We start from the raw sequence: 21,395 nt of genomic DNA, 5'->3' as shown, positions 1-21,395 counted from the left end.
ATTAATAAATGGAAACAGGATGCACCTGAGCTCAATTTCGAGTCTCATGGCAAAGTGTCTGAATACTTGTAAAAATAAGCTATTTTAAATTTGGATTTTTAATAAATTTGCAAAAATGTCTAAAAACCTGTTTGCGCTTTGTGATTATGCTATAATTTGTGTCGATTACTGAGGATTTATTTATTTGTAATACATTTTAGAATAAGACTAAGGTAACAAAACGTGGAAAAACTCAAAGGGTCTGAGTACTTTCCGAAGGCACTGTAACTCGTCTGTTTTATCGCCTACCAACATGGTCCTATTTTACTTTGGTTACAACTAACATATTGAATGCAATGCAGGAATACAATACATTCAGTAAAAGTATTTGATGTAGTAGGCTAGATCAAAGCCTGATACAGTAGCGAAGTTCCTTGGTCCAATCAGATTCCCCACATTTGTTTGGCGTAGCAACCACCTGCATCTGGCAGGCACACGTGCTGCCAGGCTCGGTTCATTTGGGATGCGAGGCTGCGGTCGCATTCCCATTCATAGTTTACGTCTCTCGACACCGAGCCGACCTGGGATCAGTTGAAAGTAGGGACTAGGACGAGTTTAGGCTTTTTTCATGACGGTCCAGGCACAGACAACGCATATAAAGGATCTGCAGGCTCCATAGCCCATGGAGTGTTTGTTAGAAATAATGTATCTTAACTCCGACAAATGGTTCCTGCTTGACAGAGATCAGTATCAATGGAAGAGGCCGAGCACAAGCAGACTGCAACAGATGCCACAGAAGGATGACAGTTCAAAGTAAGATTCCCTAAATGCATCATTTTAAGCTTTTTTTTCCTTCTGATTTATCACAACCAAAAGTTGGAAATACTTTTGCATTGTGGAATTATTTAAAATGTTGTGATACGCACCTTCCACTGTGTAAGTATTTGTTGTTTAATGTGAAGTTGATAGAACTTCTTATCTCGTTCGCCAGACACTTTCCGTTCTAAGTCAAACACTGCCGCCTATGGAGGTTAATGAAAAAAACGTATAATGTGCAGATGTCTTCTGACCCCTTTATTCATTTCCTCATCAACTGGTCTGCTCCATCTGTTCAGATCTGAGTTGTTTTACAGAAGCACTCTTTAAATTCTACAGATTTGTTTTATTCCTTTGGACAAATAAAAAATAAGGGAGAGTTGACCATGGTTCATTAGTAAGTCACTGACCAAGTCTAAAACTACAGCTCTCAATTTTTAATTTATTTTGTCCCTCAATGGCATCTTGATATGACTAATTAATACAGGGCCAATGTCAGAGAATCAAGGTGTAGTCTTTCCTTTGCCACAGCTATATCTAATTGCTCCATCTACCCTGATAGCATGGTTAAGGCATAGTTACGGCTTAAATACCCCCTGAGTACCTCTCTGTCTCAGATAATGAGACGAGGGACTGCTATTGCATTCACTTAATTTGATTTGAAAAGAACGTTAATGCGGGCTATAATTTTAATCAATAACGCCTGAGGGTGTGTGGTATAAGGCCAATATACCTTGCTAAGGGATAGTATTATTATTATTATGCACGACGACAACAGCCCTTAGCCGTTGTATATTGGCCATATATCACAAACGCCAGAGGTGTCTTATTGCTACGTATTATAAACTGGTTACCAACCTAATTAGAGCAGTAAAACTAAATGTTTTGTCATACCTGTGGTATACGGTTTGATATACCACTGCTGTCAGCCAATCAGCATTCAGGGCTCGAACCATCCAGTTTATAATTGTTGTTAAATAGTCTCAGTTGTAGCCATTGCATGAATATGGATTTAAGTGAAATCACGGCAGTAGTATGTCTGCTATATTTTGTGTGGTAACGTAATGCATAGGGGTTAGGCAAAGTGACGCTCCAGCAGTTTGATCAATGGTATTTTAGTGACCTCTTGTGAAAAGAATAGAGAATGAGGGCTCTGAACTTTTAAAGGGAAATTTCAAAAATGTTCATATTCATCATTTCCAGCAACACACCAGTCAAAAAGAGAGGAAGATAAGTGTTTCCAATGACATCAACAACCAATTAGTAGACAATTAGAAGGAAATTATTAGGCACTGCCTACTCATAATTGGTTAAAATCACATGATGCACATTAACAGAAAGTAGCCTATGGGTGAGAGGCTCGGAGCCATTTATGTGTTGTATATTTTTTGTGATGTCACTTTTTGCCACTGCGAAGGGAAGGATATCTAGTCAGTTATGCAACTGAATGCATTCAACTGAAATATGTCTTCCGCTGCCTTAATCGCCGTTGACTGGAAAGCAGGATGTTGTTGCAGGGGGTTAGTTGCCTTGTTCAACGGCAGAATGGCAGATGTATCCACCTTGCCTTCTCAGGGATTCAAATCAGCAACCTTTCGGTTAATGGCTCAATGCTTCTAACCGCCAAGCTACTTGGACAGTAATGCATAAGGTGATGGGTCAGGTCATAGGTTACGTTATCTTTAAAGGTAGACTCAGAGAAATTACGGGAGATTTAGCTGCACCAAGTACACTAGTAGTAGTGGATACATTTCCTCAAAAACCAGGAGCGCTGAAGCGCGAGGCTAAACTTCTCAGCTGTTTTGGTCCTGTAGCTGCCACATTGTAACATTGTAACAGTGTGTTGTGCAGTGGAGGCTGCTGAGGGGAGGACAGCTCATTATAATGGCTGGAATGCAGTGTAATGGAATGGTATCAAACATATGAAGACCATGTTTTTGATACCATTCCATTTTCTCCATTCCAGACATTTATTACGAGCCGTTCTCCCCTCAGCAGCCTCCACTGGTAAATGCACATATCCCAGGTATTCTTTCTGACTGTGTGAGATGAAAGCCTTGCATCGTGCTCATCTCAATGGCCGCTTTCGAGCGGATCATTTTTGCCAAGTTGATGACCATCGTCGGTTACCGCTTTTCAAGGAGTGTTGCATTCTGGGGAGAACAATTGTCAGACTGAGGATGGCGTAGCACATGGGGATGTGTAAAACATCCTCCGCAGCCTGAATGGCTAGCTTTTAGCCTGGCGCAGACTGGTAACACACTTCAGAAGGCCGGTCACTAGTGCTAGCAAGGCAGAGGTCCTGGGGTCGAGCCTCAGTGTGAGCTGATTCACTAAGCAAGCAGCGTGACATCCTTTACACCTACATGTACTTTACAAATATCATGCAATTAAAGGACTTCTCACCAGCTGCACCATGCAGCCGTCGCCTGCACTGTGGGAGGCTCTATTGTCACGCATTAGGGAGTCTTTGTATAACCATGCGAACGTGACCAAAGACATGACTGAAACAAGAACAGATTTGCAGGGATTTATGTGGACGGTGGATATACTGTATACAAATAAATGTAATATTTGAGGCGCTCTCTCACTAATTGATTGTACAATGTACACACATACTATTATAATTTCAGTTTGTGAGTGTGTGATGTTTACATGTTTATTTCGAAGCCATCTTGCTGAGTCTACCTTTTAAATGACAAAGTCAGTGTCCATGTGACCCGCCAGACTAAGTTTGAAAACAAAATCAGAAAAAAAAACTTGAAAACCCCCTTTGATTTTTGCCCCCTAAAAAAACGGAAAATACTTCATTTGGGTTTTTATTTTATTTGAATGGTTTTAGAGTCAAAGATAGTTTTAGTTTTTCAAACCGGTTTGTTAATCATTTTATTTCAGTTTACAGAATAGTTTTTTCATGATTTACTTTTCGTTTTCGTTTCCTATAATAACCTTGGTGGTCACTGAATTGGCAGAAAAGCAGATATGGAGCAGCAGAGATCTCACAGGGATGGTTGCTCAAGCCCTATGAAATCACTGTACTATTGTTGCCTCACAAAGGCCTGGGAGAAAACGACTCCATTTCAATTAGGTGGGCCTTTCTGTACCCGTGCTGTTGCTGAAAGTTTGATGAGCCTGTGTTGGCTGGGTTGTGTTCGGCTGGTTTGGCATTTGCTCTGTGAGGGAAATGTGAGCTGTCTGGCTGCGACGTCCACCCTCCTCTTTGACCTCCACCAACTGTTAAGCCGCCTGCATCACTCTCTCGCTAATTAGTTTTCCTTTGCCATCCATACCACACAGGAGGGTTTTTGTTCTTGTTTACTAGAGGGTGGTAGTGTGTAGTGTTTACAGGAAGTATACAGGATCCCCCTCACATTCAAGTTAAGTTTGATTCCTTTTGTGGAAATGAAGCTTTTCCCCCACATGCATCTTTTCCTCTGTGCATTTATTATTTTAATGAACGAGCTTATAGAAACATGATGAGGACAGCAGTTTCATTGTGCTGCTAGACTCTGCCCAGGGGGAGAGAATGACAAAGATAGCAAGGTGTGGTTTTTCCACATGAACGCTCTACTGAACCACAGGTGGGACCGACCGCTCTTCCACTCACTGGGGCTCAACTGTTGCTGCGGGAGCCAAGGAAATAAGGAAACGGAGAGAAAGATGTATGGATAGCATTTGTTGCTATGGGATGGAGAAGGATTCAGCGAGAAAAGAATGAGAGAGAGATGAGTGGAAACAGAACAGGAAAGGGTAGGAAGAGAGATGAAGACAGTCCCTGGATGCCAGACAGGAGACATAGCAGTGATATGGTGTACTAGTAAGTGTGTGTGTGTGTGTGTGTGTCTGTGTCTGTGTGTGTGCACGCGCATGCAACTAATGAATCGCTGAACTGCCTGTCCCCAGCAGACCAATAGACATAGAAGAGACAGAGCAGGAAGGGGGAGAGAGAGGAAGAAGGGGGGAGGATAGATGGGAGGAGGGGGAGGGGGAGGGAGGAGAGGGATAGATGGGAGGAGAGGGATAGAAGGGAGGAGGTGATAGACGAGAGGGGAGGGATAGACGGGAGGGAGGGGGAGGGATATACGGGAGGGGGAGGGTTAGACTGGAGGGGAGGGGATAGACGGGGAGGGGAGGAGAGATAGACGGGAAGAGGAGGAGGGATAGGAGAGGGAGGGATAGACAGGAGGAGTAGATGGGAGTAGGGGGAGGGATAGATGGGAGGAGGGGGATAGACGGGAGGGAGGAGAGGGATAGACAGGAGAGGGAGGGGAGGAGGGATAGACGGGAGGAGGGGGAGGGAGGGGAGGAGGGATAGACGGGAGGAGGGGGAGGGATAGGAGGAGGGGGATAGACGGGAGGAGGGGGAGGGATAGGAGGAGGGGGATAGACGGGAGGAGGGGAGGGATAGGAGGAGGGGATAGACGGGAGGAGGGGGAGGGATAGGAGGAGGGGGATAGACGGGAGGAGGGGGAGGGATAGGAGGAGGATAGGAGGATGGGGAGGGATAGGGAGGAGGGAGGAGTAGACGGGAGTAGGGGGAGGGATAGATGAGAGGAGGGGATAGACGGGAGGGAGGAGAGGGATAGACAGGAGAGGGAGGGGAGGAGGGATAGACGGGAGGAGGGGGAGGGATAGGAGGAGGGGGATAGACTGGAGTAGGGGAGGGATAGATGAGAGGGAGGAGAGGGATAGACAGGAGAGGGAGGGGAGGGATAGAGAAAGAGAGGAGAGACGTCAGCAGGGAGTTTCAACCAGGGTCAGACCGTAAGAAGGTATCAGAGTCATCTGGTGATCTGAAGGGGGGGCGTCGGAGGTGGGGGGGGGGAGATGAGAAGACCGTCACCTTGTGCGTGACCAGCACCCTGGGGTTTGCTTTGACCTTTACTGTACCAGCCAGAGAGGAGGCAGGAGAGGAGGTGGGGGAGGAGGAACCTTTGGCTGGAGATGCGTGAGTGTGGGCTGAGGTGTGCCGGGCAGAGTGCTGGGGTGGACAGCCGGGTCAGACAACTGAGGAGGAGGCAGTGGACAACACCTGGCTCTTTGGCTCCAGGCACCTCTAGGGAGGGAGAGTAGATGCCTGCGGCTGCCGTTACCCAGGGTGTTTCCCTCAACCTGGGGTCCCTGCCTGGCTCCAGCCTCCCACTGCTGGTCCACCCGCTCCACACGGACTACTGTAGGCCAGGGGAACACAGCAGGGGCAGGGCACTCATCGTCATAGGGTAAGTCAAGTCGTGTTTTTTTTGTAAGGAAGCTATAGTTAATTGATTATAAAAAATGCATATTTGAGACATTTATCTCCACTCCATTCATCTGTATCACCTGATGGCGTCTAGTTTCAATGACATTTGGTTCATGGCTTGACTTGGGCAGGAGATCACCGGAGTTGAGAACTGGCACCTGACATTTTCCACAGCTTGAGCTCCTGTTCCTCTTTATAGAATATTAGCTCAAAGTATTTGTGTAGCTCCTGCACCTAAATATAAATAGTACCAGCACCCAAAATGAGTACCGGCACCTATTTCAGTCCAAGTCGAGCACTGATTTGGTTTCAGTTTCCATCTTGTAATGACTTTTCAGCGGTTTAACAGTTCCATTGCTCTATGACATAGTTCATTGTAATATTTGTAGTATGCTGTGTATGTTGCAATAGTGTCAGGACACGCTGTTCATTATCCCAGCCGAAAACTCAGCAGGGACTAGAAATGGCATTATCAGACAGTGTACATTTACCTCACACCAGTTTGTGCTATTCTCTCCTTAGATTACATTGTGTACAAGAGACATTTAAATGGAAATCCAGGGACATATTATGCAAGAAATTGAAACAATATGACATGTGGATATGAATTTAAAAGATATATTTCAATGTTTTTATTCTAATTCTGTCTATCCATCTTTATTTCAAACAAACAACAAAAGATGATGTAGTAGACTAACTCATTCAGGCATGTAATTGTCAGCATATTTATTACCGTGCCTTGTTCAGGTTGAATTATTGATGTCATAACTAGCAGGAGGATTAGGGGGGTAGTCAGTCAGTGGAAGAAAGCTGGCTGGGGTGCTGTTCTACGGGCTGGGTGAGGGTTTGTTACCATCAGCGTGCTAATGTTGCTGGTGTCCTTTTGAACGGGACATCTGTTTGGCACTGTCAACTCATCAGGTAAGTATGGAGGTGACGTATCAGGTGTGACTTGACTGTGGTGTATGTGGTATGTATAATGTATGCAAGATAATCACATAGGTATGGAACTTCCTCATCTGCCTTCCATCTACCTACCTACTATTCTTCCCCGCAAAGCAAAAACTTTTAAACATTGCCAGCTTTTCTTTGCATTTGTTCCAGGAAAAAGCTGGTCAGCGAGAAGAGCATTTTCTCAAACCCTTCCCTCTTCACCCGAGGCAGTCAAGGAGTGGCCATTGCAAGTCAGCTAAGGTACTGTGCTTCAAATCAATCATGTGTTAAGTTGTAATTTTCCAATGATAGAAATCGGTAGTAAATGTTTTAACAGTATCTTTAACAGCCATAAGTAACATTTTATATAACGACTTGTTTCATAATGGACAACCAGGTCTGCTTCTCCAATGGCACCCTATTCCCTCTATAGTGCACTACCTTTGACCACTACTTTTGACCAGAGCCCCCGGTCAAACGTTGTGCACTATATAGGGAATAGAGTGCCAGTTGGGATGCAACCATTGTGGGTGAGGTCTTCTCTGATGCTAATGTATTCCTCCAGTGAGTTGTCTTCGTACCAGTCTTCCTGTGGAGGAGTGACCCCTGAGAGACTCCTCACCTCTTCCTGTGGAGGAGTGACCCCTGAGAGACTCCTCACCTGCTGGTCTGAGACTCAGAGCTGTGATACAGGCCTCTCTACTGAACAGAGCTCTCTCTACTCATGGAGATATGATGTATGAGCACACACACACACATATACACACACACACACACACACACACACACACACACACACACACACACACACACACACACACACACACACGCAGGGTAGCCTAGTGGTTAGAGTGTTGGAAAACACTCCCGAGCTGGCAAGTCTGTCGTTCTGCCCCTGAACAGGCAGTTAACCCACTGTTCCTAGGCCGTCATTGAAAATAAGAATTTGTTCTTAACTGACTTGCCTAGTTAAATAAAGGTAAAATAAAAAATAAATAAAAAACACACACACACACACACAGAGCCCTTTGCAATAAAGAAGGTCTTGTGAGTGTGTGCCTCCTGTGGTGTGTTCAGGAGTTTGACAGAGTGAACACCCAGCGTGTGCGTCAGCTATTCAGTGATGTGGACGAGCTGCTGTATGAAGGGAGGGTGAACAGCAGCTCCCTGGGACTGCAGGAGGAGTGTCAGGAGTGGAACGGACACTCCCCACACCTCAGGTACACCAACAGCATGGCCATGTCCCAAATGCCTATCTATACTGCACTTCTTTACCCTATGGGCTCCTGTCAAGTGTAGTGCACTACATAGGGAATAGGGTGCCAGTTGGGATGCAAATAAAGTCCTTCATGTGAAAGTGTTTAATTGAATTGGCTCTCCCTCTGTGTCTCTTTCCAATACTTTCTTATATTGTTTCTTTCTTTCCTTCACAGAATTCTGGGTAATCAGCTGGAGTCGCCCAATCAGGAAGGGTTTCAGTACGTTCACAGGAGAGTGGAGGCCAGTGGAGGGAGAGGGAGTGCAGTGCTGCCCCCGTGTGTGGACAAGAGGGAGAACTCTGGAGAGTAAGGCCTGGCCTGTATACTACACAAAAACAACAACATGACGCTAACATCTCACGGTGCTTCAGTTGGTTTCCCAATGCAACAGAGCAGACATGAGAATTTTGGAGGAGTGGTATTATGGTTGTGTGTTAAGGTGTGTGTTGTGGAGGTGAGCTCTGTGGCAGTGGGCCAACTAAGGGACAGATGGCATAATGAGCAATCTGCCATGGTTCTGGGAATAACATCCAGGCAGTCTGTCTCCAGACAACACAGTTGTTTGTTTACTAATCAATTCCAAACGAAGATTTACCTTATTAAACACACCTACTTAAACACACCTATTACAGCCTTGTTTGTTCAGGATTCAGTGAGGGAGCCAGACTAGTGGGAGAATGACTGTCTGGCTGCATAAATACACATACTGTAGTATGGTATGAATACAATGCAAGTGGTAGCACATTATGCTTTCAAAGGTGATCCAAAACAATGATCTAGAAATTATCTAGTAAGGAGAAATGCCAAAAGACCTAATCCAAGTACACGTCAAGATGAACTCTGAAAGATTTAAACAACCTTGATGTTTTCTCAGACCATAGCTAACTAAAATCCCTTTTATATCAAAACCTGACTTTCTTTACCATACTGTCTGCCTTAAGCCTTCTGTTTTTTTTATATCTGAAAGGGGCAGGGAGTAAAAAATGTGGTACATGAAAACACGCATTGAGACATGGTTGTGGTATTTTCTTACAAAAAATCCTTCGATGCCTCTGAAAACTTGTCCCAGCTTTTTATTTGATTATTTTAGCAAAAAAAAAGTGCATATTTTTTATTAACAACAAATCAATACAAAAAGTACATGGGTAACACAGGTACAGTTGAGGTCGGAAGTTTACATACACTTAGGTTGGAGTAATTAAAACTCGTTTTTTTCAACCACACCACAAATTTCATGTTAACAAACTATAGTTTTGGCAAGTCGGTTAGGAAATCTATTTTGTGCATGACACAAGTAATTTTTCCAACAATTGTTTACCGACAGATTATTTCACTTATAATTCACTGTATCACAATTCCAGTGGGTCAGAAGTTTACAGACACTAAGTTGACTGTGCCTATTAAACAGCTTTCAAAATTCCAGAAAATGATGTCATGGCTTTAGAAGCTTCTGATAGGCTAATTGACATCATTTGAGTAAATTTGAGGTGTACCTGTGGATGTATTTCAAGGCCTACCTTCAATCTCAGTGCCTCTTTGCTTGACATCATTGGAAAATCAAAAGAAATCAGCCAAGACCTCAGAATTTTTTTTGTAGACCTCTACAAGTCTGGTTCATCCTTGGGAGTACTTTCCAAATGCCTGAAGGTACCACGTTCATCTGTACAAAAAAAATGCAAACCAACATGAAGTTAAGGGCACCAAAAGTAGAGAAGACATGATGAGGAATACATTTCCACATATAAGGAGGTCTTATTAGGAATTAATTTATCCAATTGATATCAAAAGTATTATTTAAGGTAGTAAAGTCCAGATAATTCAGCCCACCATACTCATAAGTGTTCATTACAACAGTTCGGTTTCTCCACAGAAAGTTGAAAAGCATCTGGTCTATGTCTTTGCTTATTTTACCCCCAAGATAAAATAGATACCTTCAGCCTTGGTTATTAGGACTCTTCCTTTTATAGGTACATCCCTCTGTAGACATTGATTTAGCTTCTTCTGGGTTTTTAAATAAGAAGGTTAACATTTAGCCTCTAGACTTCTAATCCTTATTAATGGTTATGCCTAAATATCTAAGCGCTTCTTTCACTGGCATACCATAATATGAGGGTGTCACACAATATTTGACAGTCGTAGGTTCACATTTATTAATGTTAAGTAAAAATTGCTAGAGTAGTTAGCAAGTCTTGTTTGGTCATCTGTAATAACACCATCAATGTTTAAATTATGAATAGTGTTATTTGTAGAATGAAATAGGATGAATTCTGTTCTCCCTCATCAAGCCATTTTTTCCTAGATCTAATAAAGGCTCCTGCTTTTAATCTATATATATTATCCAGTTTATTTAATCATATATATGTGTGTGTGTGTATTTATTATCCAGATTATTTTGTAACTCAATCAGTTCCATGTTCTACTCCCCTGAGAGGCCGGCTGGGGACCTCTGAGAAAGGGAAGTTATCTTAATGATCACCTTTCAGCTCAGCTCTTCTGGTTTTAGCAAGATTACCACCAGATTTTCTAAGGTCTTTGGCCACTTCAAATTTAAAGAGCTCCCAGTTCTTGCGATAAGATTTTTCTTCACAAGCTCTTTCCCAAAAGTGTGAGAGCAGAGGTTTAACCTCAAACTTAATTATATCATTATTTAACAAGGAGCTATTTAGCTTCCAGTAGGACACTCGACCTAGGTTAGTATCAGGGTAAATATTTTGACATCAATGTAAATAGCCCTATGTTCTGTGAAGAGCTATTGTACTTCACATTGTTTCGTAACCCGCTGAAGGCTCCGCTTGGGTCATTACAATGAAAAATACCTTTGGTATATAAACAGTGACATATTTTTTTACTGGCAACATAGCATGAATTCTGTCTGAAATAGGTATACTGTGGCCTGTGAAAGTATTCACCCCCTTGGCATTTTTCCTAATCTGTTGCCTTGCAACCTGGATTTAAAATGATTTTGTATCATTTGATTTACACAACATGCCTACCACTTTGAAGATGCAAAATATTTTTTTCTTGTGAAACAAACAAGAAAACAGAACTTGAGCGTGCACAACTATTCACTTCCCAAAGTCAATACTTTGTAGAGCCACCTTTTGCAGAAATTACAGCTGCAAGTCTCTTGGGGTATGTCTCTATAAGCTTGGCACATCTAGCCACTGGGATTTTTGCCCATTCTTCAAGGCAAAACTGCTCCAGCTCCTTCAAGTTGGATGGGTTCCGCTGGTGTACAGCAATTTTTAAGTCATACCACAGATTCTCAATTGGATTGAGGTCTGGGCTTTGACTAGGCCATTCCAAGACATTTGAATGTTTCCCCTTTAAACCACTCGAGTGTTGCTTTAGCATTATGCTTAGGGTCATTGTCCTGCTGGAAGGTGAACCCCTGTCCTAGTCTCAAATCTCTGGAAGACTGAAACAGGTTTCCCTCAAGAATTTCCCTGTATTTAGTGCCATCCATCATTCCTTCAATTCTGACCAGTTTCCCAGTCCCTGCTGATGAAAAACATCCCCACAGCATGATGCTTCCACCACCATGCTTCACTGTGGGGATGGAGTTCTCAGAGTTTATTTATTTATTTTTATTTCACCTTTATTTAACCAGGTAGGCTAGTTGAGAACAAGTTCTCATTTACAACTGCGACCTGGCAGGGGTGATGAGAGGTGTTGGGTTTGCGCCAGACATAGCGTTTTCCTTGATGGCCAAAAAGCTCAATTTTAGTCTCATCTGACCAGAGTACTTTCTTCCATATGTTTGGGGAGTCTCCCACATGCCTTTTGGTGAACTTTTTTTCTGGACACTCTTCTGTAAAGCCCAGCTCTGTGGAGTGTACGGCTTAAAGTGGTCCTATGGACAGATACTCCAATCTCCCCTGTGGAGCTTTGCATGTCCTTCAGGGTTATCTTTGGTCTCTTTGTTGCCACTGATTAATGCCCTCCATGCCTGGTCTGTGAGTTTTGGTGGGTGGCACTCTCTTGGCAGCTTTGTTGTGGTGCCATATTCTTTCCATTTTTAAATAATGGATTTAATGGTGCTCCGTGGGATGTTCAAAGTTTCTGATATTTTTTTATAACCCAACCCTGATCTGTACTTCTCCACAACTTTGTCCCTGACCTGTTTGGAGAGCTCCTTGGTCTTCATGGTGCCACTTACTTGGTGGTACCCCTTGCTTAGTGGTGTTGCAGACTCTGGGGCCTTTCAGAACAGGTGTGTGTATATATACTAAGATCATGTGACACTTAGATTGCACATAGGTGGGACTTTATTGAACTAATTATGTGACTTCTGAAGGTAATTGGTTGCACCAGATCTATTTAGGGGCTTCATAGCAAAGGGGGTGAATACATATGCACGTACCACTGCACCACCATTTAGATTTTTTTTTAAAATTTTTAAACAAGTTTTTTTTTTCACTTCACCAATTTGGACTATTTTGTGTTTGTCCATTACATGAAATCCAAATAAAAGTCTATTTAAATTACAGGTTGTAATGCAACAAAATAGGAAAAATGCAAAGGGGATGAATACTTTTGCAAGGCAGTGTACTCATAATAATCTGCTTTCCTGACTGCAGGTTATGTGTTGAAGGTCACGGTCTTACCCCAACTCCCTGCACATTGCAGGGGGCAACCCCTCTCTCCCACTCTCTCTGTGATCACTCATCCCTTCTACAAGAAGAGGTCTACGAGGCAGAGGGAAGGATGGAGGAATTTCTTGCCTATGATGCCAAAGACACGTAAGGCATTTGAACTTTACTTTCTAAGCATAATATTTCAAGATTATGTGGAAGCATGTAACAGCCTGTGGGAGAGAGAGAGAGGGAGTGTGCGTGTGTCTGTGTGCAAGCCTGTGGGTGGAACGAGGGCCTTATTGCTCCAGTGTGTCGTGACGTCAGTGTTCTCTCCCCAGGGATGATGAGTGGGTGAGTCAGAGAGGAGTCTCGGGATCTGTGGGGGCAGCAGGGAGATCCGGGGTACCCCCTGTGTCTCCCCACACCTGTATCAGGGATGCCGTGGCTGACGAGGCCTTTGATGACATGTGGAGGGAGGTGGTGAACTCTCTGGGGGAGCTCCTCCACAAACACTGGCAGAGACAAATCACTGGTCTGTCTAACTACAAACCACTGTATTACAGAGCTGCCATAGAACTACATGAATACCAATGACGATATGCCTATTATACACAGCAATCATGGTACTGCACACCAACTCTGTTATAACTAATGCTTTTTGTTATGATGTGTTATGAATTGGGCTAGGAGTTAGACCTGATCACTTGACCTGGCCAGGATAAACTCTGGGTCCTAGTTAAGAATCAAAGTATTTTGTTTTTACCGGAGGTGGAGCAGGTCACAGAGGAGTGTTGGAGGCTCTTGGTGGAGTCTTGGGTGATCCCTCTCCTCACATCAACATTAAATGTCAGCGTGTCCCTCTCTCCAGGGGCTCCAACACACGTAGCATGCTGCTGTGGTCCAACTGTACACAGGTGAGAAGTCTGCCAGCCACCAAAACAGTGTCAGCTGCTGCCATTGACTCTCTAGAGGAGCTCGTGCACTTCTGGCAACAACACCATTCAATTGAATTAACATTTATCTCAAATACAATTATTACAATGGCCTCAAAAGAGGAGCCAAGGCCCCCTTAAAACAAGCCTTGAGCTATATTTATTTACTTCTTTTTTTTCTAGGCCTCTCAGGTATCAAGTACCTTCAAGATTAATTTAAACGGTGTTATGACAATCCAAGCTAAGCCTCTTCAACAAAGACAACATGGATTTGCAGAGAAGTCTCAGTAAGTCTGTCTGAATCCCCAGCTATAAGCTCGGGTCTGATCCTGAACAAACAAAACCATTCCTGTTTCTCTTTGGGGCTGGACAGGGTACCATTTGGGATGCAGCCTTTCTGTTAGGCTTTGAGATGAGTACAAATAAGAACTCCAACATCTAAAATAGATTAGAAAAGAAATTGACACACTGGTATGACTTTAAGTAATGTCATTAGTATCACTACTTTTAAAAACTTTTCTGTAGTTGTGATCTGGAGGACAGACCCAGCAGAGCTTCAGCCCCCACTATGTCTCCATCCAGGAGAGCATGTAGTACGCCCTCCCACAGAGCCCCAGGCCCAGCCCAGCGAGGCCTGCCCCTGCCCAGGCTCCATATCTGCTCCAGACCCAGCTCCACCTCCAGAAGTACCAGCTCCAGGGGCAGGGCCAGGAGCTGCCTCAGCCCCAGACACACTGTCCCCAGACACCAGGTCATCAGAGGAACCAGACTGTGAGATATCTACTGTATATATTAATAAGTAAGCTAGGCTGATGTTTAATTGCAACAAAATAATAGGTATATGCAACTACATTAAATGATTAGGACTTGGTTATGGTAATATTTACATTTTTAGGTCAATAAAATTGCAGTTTTGTTCTAGAGAAGTGTTACATCATTTAGCAGACTCTCTTATCCAGAGCAGCTAGGGTTAAGTGACTTGCTCATAGCCATACCGAGAGATTTTTCACTCAGTTGACTCTGGGATTTGAACCAGCAACCTTTCAGTTACTGGCCCCATTGCTACCTGCCGTCCAACTATCATAACAAGGCTGTAATTGTCCTGGTTTGTACTATAGGACCACAGTGACAGAAGGACAGCCGTCCCCAATCCTCAGTTCAATACAGAACCAGAGGCTCCTCCCCCTCCTCCATGCTGACCAATCAGAGCTGGAAACCTCAGTGTGTACTGCTGCACCCATGCAGGTACCAGGTGACCTACTGTTTCGTCAATGTACTCAAATGTCAGTACAGGAAGTTAGTATATCAATGTGTCAATTCTAATGCAGGTTATAGTAAATTACATTTGCCTGAATACCATAATAAATGGGTAATGATGACATGTCTTTTAAAGCAAATATGTGTTGGCTTGGCTGACCTTGCAAACATGCGTATTTCCAGTACAAAGAGCAGGTGTGTGCTGCTGTAGGGCAAGTGAACTTTGGTCTGCTCTCTCTCTCTCTCTCTCTCTCTCTCTCTCTCTCTCTCAATTCAATTCAAGGGCTTTATATCTCTCGCTCTCTCTCACAGCTGAGGGGGAGGATTCTGCAAGGAGGACATACCACTGTACCCATCTCCATCCTTCCTCTCCTCAGAGAGCCCACTCTGCTGTTGGAGTCCCTGTCTCGTCCCAACACCACACACATACTCCGGGTACGAGACACACACACACACAGTGGTGGCGTGGTGGGGTTGTCTGTGGGAGTGGCAGTAGAAGAGATTGTATTACTGTCTGTTGCATAACAGATGCCCTTATCATTATATCAAGGGTATAGAGCTGTCTGCTTTGCAGCGTGGTTTATTGCTCGACCTTGGTCAACTCGTTATTGGAAAAGAGAATGTGTTCTTAATGTCCCCTAGAGTCGATGTCTGCACCCCTGTGGAAATCTAATTAGCATAATAAAATGAAAATCTGTCAATTTAAGTTAGAAATCAGTTTTTGCATTGGATGCGTCTCAATCCACCACATCCGCCGATATTTTACTTCTGCATCTGAGGTGAAAGGTGGCAGAGCTAGAGCGGTGTTTGTCAGACCATGATGTAGCATACGACCCCTCAATGGAAAGACGAGACTCTCACAAACACGATGGTGTTCTCCGTTTTACTCTGAGGTACAGCCGATCTGTCAAGTTATGTCTGTAGCGTCTGAACAGTTTGGGCTACACACAAATACGAGCCTGTCACGGACACGTACATGTTGGTTGTTTTACTCTAGGACGCCCACAGGCCTCACAAGACTTGTCTGAAGGTCCCCCGGTACCAGTTTAAAAAATGAATGGAAGTATATGTGGAGACAGTTTAGTGGCAAGAATAAGGGGTTGAATACATGTAAAATCATTTGGTTTTATATCTATCAGTAGGACTGATTTTTTGGGGGGGACTATCTTTCGTTCCATGTAGTGAAAATGTTATTCAACGTGTTTATGTGGGCTAATAGCAGTAAGTGTCACGCATACTCCCTCTCCGAGCTCTAGATCATCAGGCTGCTGATTATCCCGCACACCTGTCACCATCGTCTTGCACACCTGCGCCTCATAACACTCACCTGGACTCCATCACCTCCTTGATTATCTTCCCTATATCTGTCACTCCCCTTGGTTCTTTCCTCAGGTGTTATTGACTCTGTTTTCATGTCGGTGCGGTGTTTGTGTTTCGTGGTCATTGAACTTGCTTCCCGACTCTCAGTGCACTCGTTACAGTAAGGCTTAGTCTGTAGAGGGTTCATTTACCTGGTTAAATAAGGGCTAAATAAATAAAAGCTGTCTACCTTTTTGTACAATGCCATGGTATTATGGTAACATAATAGATTATTATCCTTGTTTTAACTTGGATTACTGTAGTGTAGGTTCCATATTACCACTATTTATCTAGGTGTGTTTGCTCAAATAGTATCCTTTTTTCTTTTAACATGTGACTTGAAAGCAGCTATTTGTTTTCTAGTCAGACACACCCATGAAGCGATTGTTCACTCCCATGGATTTCACCTGCCACATGAAGACTGGGAAAGGACCTCACCCAGGTGACCGCAATAGTACTGTGTACTCATGTGTCTAGCCAACAAATGACAGGACAGGTGTCCAGTGCAGGGGCATCTATAAGTATTATGTACATTGTAAATATTGTTTTAGATTTTTCAGTGCGTGTTCATAGCCTCGTGTTGTCGGAATTCATTATTTATTATTACAGCCTTTGAGGAAAGTGGAGGTTAAAGGCAGAGGCAGAATGTGTCATCGTCCCCATTGGCCCTGGTTCAAAGTAGTGCATTAGACAGAGGCTGCGGTTCAACTCATAAAAGACACCCTTGTCCACTTACCCTCGCCTTATGCCCTTGGGGGAAACCCCACGGCCTTGTTGTTGGTCCAAATGATTAGCCAAGAAAGGGAAGTTTGCAACCTAAGCCCTTCAGCCCTCGTTCTTAATGGAGTTTGCAAGTATACAATTATGTTGGGGCTGAAACACCCCATAATTCAATTACCGATGTTTGTACATTCACTAAGAAAAGTCAGCCGAAACCTAAACGTCAATATGGAGTCAACATACAAGGTGTAAGTAAAAACATATGTAAGTAAGTTAGAAATTGTGCTACTAATGCACAAACACGTCTCGTAAAATGAATGATGTTTTTGTTTGTTTAGCTTTTGGAAATTGTAGAAAACATAGGCAGGCCAACGTGAGTTAGCTAATTAATTTGCTATCTATCATACAGTAGCCGTACATTAATAGTTCTATAGTAGACATGCAATCATAATTGACTGTAGCACATATAAAGCACCCACAAACTACCGGTGGCTGAAAACCCAATCATCGCAGGATGATTGAATTTCCAGCCAAGGGTAGTCCATTTAAAAATAATTTCTTCCTCCTTTGCCCTGCAAGTGTACTCGTCAGACGTCATGATACATCATCAGAAGTGTTCACTTAATTTGAGCGCTGAGGGGCGAGGGTGTGTCTTTATGTGTTGGAATGCAGCCAGAGAATAGGGTGCCATTTGGGACGATATCTGTGTCGGCGTTAGACGGGCATGTCGTAATGCGTCACCTCTGGTCTCCTAGGTGACTGTGCTCCGATTGGAGTGACAGGCTTTGGCGTGGGTATCACCTGCTCCGGCTCCAGTGGCTTCTCCGAGAGCACCATGGCAACGATGAGACGCCAGCGCCCGCTATCCTCCTCTGTGGAAGAAGAGAGTGGGACCGAACCACTGCTGTTAGGTAAATACTGTATAAAGGGCAAATGACTACATGGAGTTATTAGGAGGAAAGTGGAGAGGGTACTGCATAGGCCTGGGAATTGCTAGGGACCTCACAATACCATATTATCACCATACTGAGGGACCTCACAATACCATATTATCACCACACTGAGGGAGCTCACGATACCATATTATCACCACACTGAGGGATCTCACGATACCATATCACCACCATACTGAGGGACCTCACGATACCATATCACCACCATACTGAGGGACCTCACGATACCATATCACCACCATACTGAGGGACCTCACGATACCATATCACCACCATACTGAGGGACCTCACGATACCATATTATCACCATACTGAGGGACCTCACGATACCATATCACCACACTGAGGGATCTCACCACACCATGAGGGACCTCACAATACCATCATACTGATCACCATATCAACATACTGAGGACCTCACCATATCACCATACTGAGGCACCTCATACCATTATCACCCATATCACCATACTGAGGGATCCATATCACCATACTGAGGGACCTCACCACCATATCACCACCATACTGAGGGACCTCACGATACCATACCACCATACTGAGGGACCTCACGATACCATATCACCACCATACTGAGGGACCTCACCATACCATATTATCACCACCATACTGAGGGACCTCACGATACCATATTATCACCATACTGAGGGACCTCACGATACCATATCACCACCATACTGAGGGACCTCACGATACCATATCACCATACTGAGGGACCTCACGATACCATATCACCATACTGAGGGACCTCACGATACCATATCACCATACTGAGGGACCTCACGATACCATATTATCACCATACTGAGGGATCTCACGAAACCATATTACCATCATACTGAGGCACCTCACGATACCATATCAACATACTGAGGCACCTCACGATACCATATCACCATACTGAGGCACCTCACGATACCATATCACCATACTGAGGGACCTCACGATACCATATCACCATACTGAGGGACCTCACGATACCATATCACCATACTGAGGGACCTCACGATACCATATTATCACCATACTGAGGGACCTCACGATACCATATTATCACCATACTGAGGGACCTCACGATACCATATTATCACCATACTGAGGGACCTCACGATACCATATTATCACCATACTGAGGGACCTCACGATACCATATTATCACCATACTGAGGCACCTCACGATACCATATCACCATACTGAGGCACCTCACGATACCATATTATCACCATACTGAGGGACCTCACGATACCATATCACCATACTGAGGGACCTCACGATACCATATTACCACCATACTGAGGCACCTCACGATACCATATCACCACCATACTGAGGCACCTCTATCATATTATCACCATACTGAGGCACCTCACGATACCATATCACCACCATACTGAGGCACCTCTATCATATTATCACCATACTGAGGGACCTCACGATACCATATTACCACCATACTGAGGCACCTCACGATACCATATCACCACCATACTGAGGCACCTCTATCATATTATCACCATACTGAGGGACCTCACGATACCATATCACCACCATACTGAGGCACCTCTATCATATTATCACCATACTGAGGCACCTCACGATACCATATCACCACCATACTGAGGCACCTCACGATACCATATCACCACCATACTGAGGCACCTCTATCATATTATCACCATACTGAGGGACCTCACCATATCACCACTATCATACTGATACCATATTATCACCATACTGAGGGACCTCACGAAACCATATTACCATCACCATACTGAGGCACCTCTATCATATTATCCATATTACCATATCACACCATACTGAGGCACCTCTATCATATTATCACATACTGAGGCACCTCTATCATATTATCACCATACTGAGGCACCTCTATCATATTATCACCATACTGAGGCACCTCTATCATATTATCACCATACTGACACCTCATCATATCACCATACACCTATCATATTATCTGAGGCACCTCTATCATATTATCACCATACTGAGGCACCTCTATCATCACCATACTGAGGCACCTCTATCATATTATCACCATACTGAGGCACCTCTATCATATTATCACCATACTGAGGCACCTCTATCATATTATCACCATACATATTATCAGGAGGCACCTCTATCATATTATCCATATCACCATACTACTGAGGGACCTCTATCATATTATCACCATACTGAGGCACCTACATATTATCACCATACTGAGGCACCTCATATTATCACCACCTCTATATCACCATACTGAGGAGGCACCTCTATCATATTATCCCATACTGATCTATCACCATACTGAGGGCACCTCTATCATATTATCACCATACTGATATCATATCATATTATCACCATACTGAGGGACCTCTATCATATTATCACCCATATTATCACCATACTGAGGCAGGGACCCTCTATCATATTATCACCATACTGAGGCACCTCACGATACATATTATCACCATATATTACCACCATACTGAGGGACCTCTATCATATACCATATTATCACCATACTGAGGCACCTCACGATACCATATTATCACCATACTGAGGCACCTCACGATACCATATCATCATATTATCACCATACTGAGGCACCTCACGATTATCACCATACTGAGGCACCTTATCACCATACTGAGGCACCTCTATCATATTATCACCATACTGAGGCACCTCTACATATTATCACCATACTGAGGCACCTCTATCATATTATCACCATACTGAGGCACCTCTATCATATCACCATACTGAGGCACCTCTATCATATTATCACCATATCACCATATTATCACCATACTGAGGCACCTCTATCATATCATCACCATACTGAGGCACCTCTATCATATTATCACCATATCACCTCTACATATCATACCATACTGAGGCACCTCTATCATATTATCACCACCTACATATTATCACCATACTGAGGGAGGCACCTCTATCATATTACCATACTGATCTATCATATTATCACCATACTGAGGCACCTACTATCATATTATCACCATACACCATACTGAGGCACCTCTATCATATTATCACCATACTGAGGCACCTCTATCATATTATCACCATACATGAGGCACCTCTATCATATTATCACCATACTGAGGCACCTCTATCATATTATCACCATACTGAGGCACCTCTATCATATTATCACCATACTGAGGCACCTCTCATATCACCTATCATATCACCATACTGAGGCACCTCATCACCATATCTATCATATTATCACCATACTGAGGCACCTCTATCATATTATCACCATACTGAGGCACCTCTATCATATTATCACCATACTGAGGCACCTCTATCATAT

General features: G+C 43.7%; 1 protein-coding gene across 4 annotated transcripts in view; it reads left to right on the top strand.

Annotated features, from left to right (window-relative positions):
* The first annotated feature begins 282 nt into the window (after positions 1-282).
* Positions 283-21,395, top strand: part of fam149a (family with sequence similarity 149 member A) — a 28,825-nt gene continuing 7,712 nt past the window's right edge. Inside the window, exons 1-14 of one of the 4 annotated variants that reach the window (XM_029659402.2) lie at positions 283-792; positions 7,139-7,228; positions 7,533-7,704; positions 8,045-8,187; positions 8,401-8,532; positions 12,807-12,968; positions 13,142-13,335; positions 13,572-13,717; positions 13,919-14,022; positions 14,261-14,506; positions 14,854-14,980; positions 15,305-15,427; positions 16,715-16,793; positions 17,827-17,982. In XM_029659402.2, coding sequence (XP_029515262.2) covers positions 662-792; positions 7,139-7,228; positions 7,533-7,704; positions 8,045-8,187; positions 8,401-8,532; positions 12,807-12,968; positions 13,142-13,335; positions 13,572-13,717; positions 13,919-14,022; positions 14,261-14,506; positions 14,854-14,980; positions 15,305-15,427; positions 16,715-16,793; positions 17,827-17,982 — 2,005 coding nt within the window. In that variant the 5' untranslated portion in view covers positions 283-661. Of the gene's footprint in view, positions 793-5,678; positions 6,015-7,138; positions 7,229-7,532; positions 7,705-8,044; positions 8,188-8,400; positions 8,533-12,806; positions 12,969-13,141; positions 13,336-13,571; positions 13,718-13,918; positions 14,023-14,260; positions 14,507-14,853; positions 14,981-15,275; positions 15,428-16,714; positions 16,794-17,826; positions 17,983-21,395 lie in introns of those variants that run through there. The other 3 variants (XM_029659401.2, XM_029659403.2, XM_065018469.1) reach the window with 3 other exon arrangements.

Source organism: Oncorhynchus nerka, linkage group LG5 (assembly GCF_034236695.1).
Source record: "Oncorhynchus nerka isolate Pitt River linkage group LG5, Oner_Uvic_2.0, whole genome shotgun sequence".
In the NCBI taxonomy this organism is placed as follows: Eukaryota; Metazoa; Chordata; class Actinopteri; order Salmoniformes; family Salmonidae; genus Oncorhynchus; species Oncorhynchus nerka.
Note: the sequence above shows the minus strand (reverse complement) of the source record. Positions and strands in the feature narration are given on the sequence as shown.